The sequence below is a fragment of the Armigeres subalbatus genome, chromosome 1, assembly GCF_024139115.2.
Source record: "Armigeres subalbatus isolate Guangzhou_Male chromosome 1, GZ_Asu_2, whole genome shotgun sequence".
Lineage (NCBI taxonomy): Eukaryota > Metazoa > Arthropoda > Insecta > Diptera > Culicidae > Armigeres > Armigeres subalbatus.
In genome coordinates, this window is record NC_085139.1 from 147,678,491 (window position 1) to 147,688,431 (window position 9,941).

The following is a 9,941-nucleotide window of genomic DNA, read 5'->3' on the forward strand; positions in this document are numbered from 1 at the left end:
ATTTTGATAATTTCCATTCCTTATGCCAGGAAGAGCAAAATTTCGCTACTAGGGGGTCCACTATCGAGCATTTTACCCTAGAATTTAAGATAGTCATTCGTTGGAGCGGTACATTTTTTTGCAATTTTTATTCTCAGGCTTTGGTCCGATTCACGAATTAAAATCAAATTAAACTTAAAAATGACAATTCAATAATTTTCAAATAACCCTGCTTGCAGAGCAAGATTATTTTTGACAGATATTGAATCATTTTTGATAGATGTTTTGTTGGTCTTGCTGGGTAGCACCAGCCATTCTTATGACTGGGAGATTTCATAATTTCCGAATTGCCACTTTTAAGTTTAATTTGATTTTAATTTGCAAATCGGACCGAAGCCTCAGAATATTATTTACTTTGCTTCGCATTCACCTATCATGAACAATCTTTCACCCGAATACCAGTCTGAACGGTATTTGCAAGCAACCGTTCTACTTAATCAACTTGCACACAAACTTGCACGGAATATGTACGCAGCCATTTCATAACACATGTAACTCTGCCATGGCGATTCACCCCATCCTTTCACAGTTCACCATATAGGCATAAAACATTTTTGATGGAATACTAAGAAGAAAGCGATTGTTGGAAATTCATATTCCTATTCTGTAGAACTAGATTGCAATTGATAAATAATTAAACATACATCACGTATATGATTCAAAGTGCTTTTTCGCCGCTACTCAAGTTAATTGAAGACGGGAATGTGGAACGGAACTGATCAACACAAAATGGAAATATTCATTTGGCGCATGCGCGTGAAGGGTTGGTTTTAAATATGGCTTTGAGCAACAACGAAGTCATCTGCCTCTTTAGCTCAGTGGTAGAGCGCTGGTCTCGTAAACCAGCGGTCGTGAGTTCAATCCTCACAGGAGGCACAAGGGATTTTTTTTTGTATCGCGCTTAAATAATTTATGATTTATTTTACATTCTCAAACGTAATATAATTTATTATAGTTTTATATTAATTTTTAAAAAGACATTCAAATCCAAGAATATTTGTAAAAGTTTTATACACATGATATGATCTGATTAGTATTTTATATTTATGCATTTATCTATCAAACCAAACGTTCCGAAAAAAATCCTAAATATTGACTTAATAAGTCCTAATTAAATACAGTATTTCAATTGGTATTTCTAAATACATATATTTATTTTTAATCCATAGGTCTATGGAGAAGAATTTGGATTGATCCCAATGGCATTTACTCACGTTACGGAATCGGGTAAAAATAGTGCACGTAGAGATCGAACCAAACAAGGCCGAAAGGTATCCGACCAAAGTTCTTCGCAGACATCACCATCGCGAAGAAAGGACAGCATCAGCAAACGCGATAGGTAATGTTACATTGTCCATTTCATGCTAAACATATCACTTGAGACTGCCATTTTAATTTAATTTTAAATTATATTTTTTAGACTAATTCAGGATGATTCAGAGCCAAACACTTCCCAGTACTCGCAACGCACCGACGAAAGCAAGAAATCTCAAGAAACCCCGTTGGTCATGAAGTATATCAAAAACCATGTTAGAGACATGTTCCACGTCCCAATTGGCACCCTTGTAAAAGGAGCATCCGTACTAACAGAGGAACAATTCGTGGAAGTCATACCGGTGGCATGGGAGCTTCTGCTGGAGTCCAATCAAGAAGTGTCTGCCGCTTCGGCCGCCCTTTTCATATTGGCTTCAGTCAAAGCACCAACCACAGCATCAGAAGTGATGCAGCGTGCCATGAAACATAAGAACCCGAACGTGCGTGTAGAAGCCATGCTTCGATATCAAGTGCTGTGGAAAAATCGCTTCCAGGTGTGGCCAAGAATGGAGGAAGGAGCTCATTTAACTTTTAAAATTCCGCCTCCCGGTATCGAGTTTACGCTTCCGTCGCCAAAAATTGGCATTGAAAGTTTGCCAGTGGTTGATCCCCCTTGGAGTCCTCGCCAGCAGAACAAAGACATGGAAGTGACACTGAACCAAGAACGACATGTACGTAAATGATATTCTAAATTTAAATCGCTCAACGCTCAACAAAAACATGCTTTTATAAATAAATTATTTTCCAGCGATCTCTTGTGACGGCGACGAAAACGCGCAAAAAGCAACAAACGGAAGCCATTCGCCATGCGATCCAGCAGCAGGAGGACAAACAGCGCTCCGAGCGGCAGAGCTTCCTCATCACCACCATCCCGATAACGCAGCAGGCAGCATACGAGCCAGGCCTCGATCATGGCCCTGGCGAAGATCACATGGAAGAGGAAGAGGATGGCGCCCGATCAGCGATCCATATGCACGCCGCCCACTCTGTCTTCCCCTCGTGTTTGTGTTCTTCGGTAATGCAAATTGTGGCCTGCCTCGATGATGCCGCTGTGAATGCCGATGGTCAGGCCGTTTACGAAACGGCTTACCAGGTGATTTGGATATGCTTGGTGGAGGATTCTGCGCTGTTTTTGCGATATGTCCTGGAAAGATTGACCAGAGATCACCAAGATCAAATGTTTAAACTTTTGAGACATTTGATACGGTTCGTGCCAAGATTGCCGCAGCAAGCAGCGTTCGCATTGTATAATTATATTATTGGATATGTTATGTTCTATGTACGATCCACGCATGAATGCAGTCAGCAGGTAAGTGGACGAACGCATTTTATAACAAGACTGATCTCCCGTAGCGTAGTGTGTTCGGTGTCGGTAGTCTTTGAAACTGATGATAGTCGGTTCGATTCTCATTTAACGTCCCCATTTAAATCACATTAATGATTTTCACATTCATAATTGATTATCATAATCAATAAATGGGCAGAATATTACTTGGTAGTATAAGGGTGAGAAAGGTTATTCCAATAACATGAATACCATTCTCAATGTACTACTGGACAGACAAAATTTATGCTCCAAAAACTTTTTGCTTCAAACACTGTAGCACCGTAACATAAACAATCCGTATTTATTATTTGAATCATAGAAACCATTCAGCTCTCTCTTCTATTGTTTTTGATGGAAAATACAGAAATTTAGAATAAAGAGTTTAATCAATCTTATAGAAAATTATTATCCTTGCTTCCTTACCTTTGACCTTATTTTTTTCATTGGTGCGAATGCGCTACATAAAAAACACTAGATAGATAGGTCGGGTTCTACACGACGTTGTTTATGGTACTAGAATTTACAATCTCATGGTTCCTATATTTATCATATCAAGAAGGGAACCACCATACCTTATTTTCGGCTACAATTACAGTGATTAAATTATTACAATTGTCTAGAATTTGTGTTTGCGTTTTCTGTTGGTGACAATATAGGACATGACCAAATAATTAAATGTTATTAAAAATGATTGCCAATAGCAATAATGCGACTATAAAATGAAAAGTGAACTAATTTTTTAATTATTAAATAATTTCTGGTGAAAATAATCGTTTCTACTGGGCATTTCTCCAATCGCATTGCAATAAAGAAAACCTAATTTGCTTATTGGTTGAATCACTAGTTCTCATGCGTATCGCAGCGCAACGATATGATTTCAAGGAAAACATACAGCAAATTTTTATTTTAGATTTTTATGCACTAGTCGTTTATTTCCATTTGTTTCCCGTTAGTTTTTATATGATGATTGGAAAGAAAATAAAACCAGGAATCTCATTTAATGGAGAACGTGGTAAATAATCGATGGTCTTCCGTTTCAGGAAGAAAAAAAGGTTGTTCGGGACCCTTCGGTAGATTTTTGTTTTTTTTTTTTCAAATAGTCACGAAATAAAAGCTGAAGATCTATATTTTCAGGTAGTGAAAGTTTTAGCGATACTCATTTCTTTGTCATAAAGGTCACCCATACACACGCCGTGATGTATATAAGATTAGGACTAACCAAATCATGCAACATTGTTTTTACTTTTTTATTCCTATCTTACAGTTGGTTGGATCTGCTTTATCCGTTTTGTGGATGGTAGTCCACAGTGTGCACGGCATCATGTTCAAGGACTTGAAACAGATTCTGCGAAAAGAACAATGTGATGCCTCAATACTTCTCACCGCCAATGTACCGTCCGCCAAAAAGATCATCGTCCACGGACCAGAAGGTATGTTTCAAACTATAACAACAATTTTATCAGTATGTACATACTATCTTCTACTTCCACAGATGAAGGAGGCATCCCTTCTCAGTTTCCAGTTCAAGAGGACACTCAGTTCACCCAGCTGCTAACAGAGTCACTGGATTACTTCGGCATCGACGAGAAAAAGCTCAATCAATTCGTACTGGTCGACTACAAGACACAACAGATACTGAACCCCAACTGGTACGTGCGGGATTGGTACTTTTTCAAGCGATCCCAGTACCCGCAGCTGAAGTTGATCGAAATGAAACCGGAAGAGGCTTTCAACGCATTGCAGAAGCAAGAGTTGTTCAAGAAGTTTGTGGAAATAGGCAAAGTACACTTAACGTGGGCCATTTTGAAAAACGTTGACATGGTCGTGCAGCGTGTGGTGTTTCTACATGAAGAACTAATGAAGCTTCCATCGTTCCCCAGAAAGGCCCTGGAAGTCGATTTGGACCTGCACCAGGGAGGAGAGTTCGGAAAAGTACTGCTTGGGCTGGATGTGCTGCACAAGTTCATGTGGGTTCGATTAATTGCTAGAATGTTCGAGGCGATGGCTGGGAACTTTGCTTACTCTGCTGATATCCAGTTGTTCCTGAATGTACTTTCTGGAGCAGCGCTACTCCATTCTGAGGATTCATGCATCATGCGATATGTTACGGCCACCTTCATCAATGCAGCTTTCAATTTTAAGAACATTTTTTCAACGAATGGATATTTCATGATAATGCCCACACTTCTGCAGGTCTACTCATTACATCAAACCAACAAACTAGTAACGACCACAATAGAATATGCAGTGAAGCAATTTTATCTACTGAACAGAAAGCCATTTATTCTTCAAATGTTCGGTTCAGTGTCGGCTATTCTCGACACGGATGAAGATGGCGCGTATGGCGAAGCACATAAAGTCCAGTCCAGTTGTTTGTTCAACTTGTTGCTGAGTCTGGAAACACCTTCACCTGATCCGTTGAACATTGCGGAATTAGTGAAGGAACCGAAACCGTTGAAAGCAATCGACTTTTGCTACCACGATGAAGATGAAATGGTCACCGTTTTGGATTGTATAACTCTGTGTGTTATGGTTGTGTCGTATTCCGCTGAGAGCACTCGAGGCTATCAGATGTTGGTAAGTTATTGTGTTTGATTCGCCGTTGAATAACTACATAACATAGTTAAATCTTGAAGATCATTTTGGAAGCTATCCTACCATGCTATATGCAACAAATCCAATCACCAAGCTACGTACCGCTGGAGGGAAAATGCGAAAGAGACATCATTCTGCAATTAGCAGTCGCAATTCGAACTATGGTGCACAATTGCGAAGGACTTTCGAAGTAAGTTTACGTTTAGTGACACTCATTTCACTGACAATAATCGTTCATCTTTTCAATTCATAGAAGCTACAACGGCCCTTTCCGCAATAGCCCGGAACATAAGGGATCGAGTCAGAGAAACTGCTCTCGAGGGCCACCTTGCTCGCCTGGTTTGGACTTTGAGGAAGATTCACATTCTAAGTATGTCAGCGATGTAGGTCGCACCAAGATTCTGAACGAGTCGGTTGAGGATTCGGAAACTATTAGGGCAGAATACCGTAGACCACGCGATGTTTTGCTGTCCGTGGTAGGGGAATTTATAACCCGATCAACTGCTCGGCTGAACGAACTTTCACGGAAACAAGGAGAAAGCAAACCTGTAGAACTGCTCGATGTCAAATGTCACGTTCGCCTGGCTGAAATTGCCCACTCGCTGCTTAAAGTTTCGCCATACGATCCGGAATCGATGGCCTGTCGCGGACTACAGCGTTACATGCTGTGCATCTTTCCTAGAGCAGAATGGGCTGACGATCATGGGATGAAGCCAACTTTGGTCACCATTCTACGCAGGTTGGATAAGGTATTTCTAAAAATATCGAAGAAAACCTCAGTGAGAGTAAGTAAAGAAATCGTTTTATAATAGTTACGCATATATTATTGGTCATTAAAATTTTAGCGCAACACTGATTGGGAAGCTGCCGCAGGACTACTGAAAGGAGTGTACGAATCCATTGTTCGCTATCCGCATGTGCTACATTGGCGAGAAATGAAGTCTCTCCTAACAACCATTCAGAATCTCATCGTCAACGAACCGGGAAACTTCCCGGAGGGAGTGTCGAGTGCCGGAGCCGCTCTTATGTCCAAGAGTCCTCCGCCGTTCTTTTGCTCTCAAGTTGTGCGCTTGGTTGCACTTCAGGTTGTCAGCCCGGTAGATTCGGTAACCCTTGGATTAGAGCAAATTTGTGGTGGAAACGCTGAGTTTCCTACCCAAGAGAAGGCTGAAGCATTTTTGATGCATCTGTTGATGCCTCTGTGCCTCAAAGTATGCAGTGGACGCAGCATTTCCGATATTGGCGAACTGAAACAGTCGGACATATCATTTTTGGTTACGGCAGTGCTCAACGCTATGAGCCCTGTGGCCGGAAGAACTGCTCAGATCGGTGCCCAAAGCAATCGAACCGGGGCAGATATCCGTGCTGGTTCCTTGACGTTCACGGGAAGTCGTGATGCCAAGCGACCAGCGAAGATATCCAATTCCCTTTACCAGGCTACCTTTTTAGCTTTGCGTGTTTTGTGTATTTCATTTGAGTCCAGGCTCTCCCATGAATGGCCACGTATCGTTCGAGTAATGCGCGATTTAGGACGGCGCAACGAAGCAGCTCCAGAACTATGGAGCTTCTTGGAGTTTGTCGTTACTCAAAGAACGCCACTTTACATTGTACTGATGCCCTTTATATTACACAAGGTATGGGATATGACTCGTTAATTATACTTGCGTTAATATGAATTCTTTTTAGATCTCCCAACCCCCTATTGGTGATCACGAGAGGCATATGCAATTTTTGATTAGAGAACGTATGAGAGGAATGGCAGCCCCAGGAGGAGTGAAATCTAGAGGCGCTATATTGTTGGAGTTGGCTAGAGAAATCAGAGATCTGCGTGACGAGCTCGAAGAGAAGCGTTACGGTAAGTTTGTATTCAATAACGAAATTACAAATATTTCGAATCAATATTATCTTCACAGATCGAGACCCAGTACCACAAGAAATACCCCGTCGAGAAACGTCAAACGTTCCCATTCCCCAAGAGCAACCAAAACATCAGCAACGTCCGTCGTTGATATCCATGTTTACCGGCGGGCCTCAAGCACCGAGTTTTTCGTCGTTCCAGCAAGATTCTCGCAGTGGAACCGGGATGTGTACTCCAAGCGACACGCTTTCTCAACAAACCTTGCATGCTCCAAGAGGAGAGTCACTATCCAGCTCCACTACCACCACCAACAAGGATATCATGATGGCCGACAATCAAAGCGGTGATGGAATCACACTGACGCCTGGGATTGTACCAGAAGGATCCGTAATTCGTCAAGTTCCTTTGTCAAGCATTTTGACTGAAGCAGGTGCCGTCCCATTACTAACTCATTCAGTATCCATGCAACCGTCTAGTAAGGTTCAGCCCCCGAAACTGCGTTTTGTTTCTTCAGTTGAGTTCAAAACGTCGTCTGGTGAAACCTCCACAACACCGCTGTCACCGGACAGTTTGGCCGACGAAAGTTCTGGAGATAATCAGAAACATCGTTTACAGCGTTCTCGAGCTCAAAGTCGCAAGACGTTCCGCTGTCGCCGGGGAACAACGCGTAGTAACAATCACGGAACGGAACCACAGCAAACTCCATCGGTGTCGTCGGTGGTAGGCGGACACATTCCGCACACCGTTCCGCCGGGAGAACAACAAGAAATCATAAACAAAAATATCGCCGCTATCGGAGATCTCTCTTGGGATTCCGTCTCGCAAACGTCGTCCACTTCCGGATACCGTGACAATTACAGTCTGCAAACAGGGCTGCTTTCACCGGACGGTTCCTTCACTGGGACCGCCCTCGGTGGCCGTTCGTCCTCACAGCATTCACTGCTGATGCTGTTCGAAACGCAGGACGAAGATACGTTGATTTAAAAACATTTTATATGCATATTGCGACCGTTGAGTGTGTTTTAACGATTTTAATGCCGATTTTAAATTATATAACAAGCATCGTTAGTTGTTAAAATAGTGAATAAAAAAAGAATTGATGGAAATAATTGCGTTCAGTGATGTCCGTTCCAGTTGCGGGTTTCTAAACGTATTAGAATAAAACAATTCAGTTGATTTTGTCCATCGGGGCAAAGTTCTTGCTCTATTGTAGGTTAAAATGTACCCTAGTTCCTAGTTTCTGCAAACGACTGCGGCTTATTCCGTTCACACCTGATTGAATTAGAGTTACTTGACAGTACCTTATTTGTTGTTTGTGCCAAATCATTCTTGGTCAGTTCACTGTAATTGACAATATTGCGTTGTTCGCTGCTCCATTATTGCTTCAAATTATTTTTTTATTCTTAAAAAAACTCGCGCCGCTGGGATGTACCTAACAGATAAACGGTTGGCAATTCACTTTGGTTTATTTTTTAACAGCAAGTAAATTATTTTTTGATCGCACTCTTTTTTTTGTTATATGTATTTAGATTACTTTTTCCAAATGAAAGGGAATAGAAAGAATGGAGGCGACTGCTTATAAGTTAGAAGAAATTAAACTGCGTTGGCAGATTTCAGTCTATTATTGTCAGAGGGTTTTTTGATTGATCAACCTTAGAGAAATTCTTTGCTTTGCTATATAAAGAATGTTCAGGCCGAATTTGAGCAATATGGTCATAAAAAAATATCTTAGACTTCATATCGAAAAACCAAACACAAAAACCTTTTCACAGTCCGTATGTGGACGGGCATCACTCGACGCATAATAAAATATGTAATAGAATTCATAGTCATAGAATTGAAGATAGGCTGAATAACACGCATCAGATAGATATTAAATGTCGTTGAACGCTTTATACGTGTGATACGCAAAATGTAAACAGAATCATTTAAGTTAACACAGATGGAAACATGTTTTAACAGTAATTAAGATAAATAATTATTTTAAAATAGCATTATTTTAAAAGATAACCACGAAGAAGAGCTACCAGGATTAATCAACAGTCTTATGATTGTAAACTCAGCGCACAATCGCCAAATCAGTGTTGCAAAAACCTTTTTGAAACAAATCAGTATTCATTATAATTAATTATTGGGACACAAACCCTGCAAAAAATGATGCCAAACAATTCAATCAACTTTACCTAATGACTATAATTTATCATCCCACGCGAATGATACGAACGAACCAATCCCACACGAGAGAACAAGAAAGTATTTTTATTGAGTATTATTTTTATTAGACTATAATTTTTGGATGAGACTATAATTCGAAATCGAAAGAAAGGACAGTGTTATAAAATATTCGAACGATAGTTTTAAAAGCTAAAATTCACACTAATTATAAAGTAATTTTAAAAAATATTCGTTTGAACAAATATTAGGAAAATAAAGAAATATATAGTTAACTGTTATGACGGTAGAATACTGTTGTGAAAATTGTTTAGTGATTTTGTATTAGCAACAAACCGTATAGGAGATGAGTAGGAATGTTATATACTTTAGGAAACAATGATTAAGGACACGCAAAGCAGCACTGAATACGAATGTTAACAGAATGCCAAACACTCGATCCACCGTACGGCAAGCATATGAAGATGTCCATATACGCAACAAGTAAAAAGGAGTAAAAAAGGCCAAAAAGTATAAAATTCAATCATCGAATAGCACACAATACACCGAAACACATATAAAAGTTATTATAAAAAAAAACATTGTTGATTAGTATTCATTTATTAATTTGTTCAGTTTACATTGTTACAGCTGTTA

General features: G+C 40.2%; 1 protein-coding gene and 1 non-coding gene across 6 annotated transcripts in view; both read left to right on the forward strand.

The window, feature by feature from the left end:
• The window catches only part of LOC134205222 (protein unc-80 homolog), a 75,888-nt gene extending 67,068 nt beyond the window's left edge, over nt 1-8,820 (forward strand). For all 5 annotated transcript variants that reach the window (XM_062680277.1, XM_062680278.1, XM_062680281.1 and 2 more), the window contains 10 exons: nt 1,209-1,378; nt 1,460-2,024; nt 2,102-2,662; nt 3,945-4,110; nt 4,173-5,257; nt 5,317-5,465; nt 5,529-6,060; nt 6,121-6,909; nt 6,962-7,130; nt 7,189-8,820. In XM_062680277.1, the coding sequence (XP_062536261.1) occupies nt 1,209-1,378; nt 1,460-2,024; nt 2,102-2,662; nt 3,945-4,110; nt 4,173-5,257; nt 5,317-5,465; nt 5,529-6,060; nt 6,121-6,909; nt 6,962-7,130; nt 7,189-8,117 (5,115 nt within the window). In that variant the 3' untranslated portion in view covers nt 8,118-8,820. The remainder of the gene's footprint in view (nt 1-1,208; nt 1,379-1,459; nt 2,025-2,101; nt 2,663-3,944; nt 4,111-4,172; nt 5,258-5,316; nt 5,466-5,528; nt 6,061-6,120; nt 6,910-6,961; nt 7,131-7,188) is intronic.
• Nucleotides 844-915, forward strand: Trnat-cgu (transfer RNA threonine (anticodon CGU)). Its single transcript has one exon. It is a non-coding gene; the product is annotated as a tRNA-Thr (tRNA).
• Nucleotides 8,821-9,941: the final 1,121 nt, after the last annotated feature.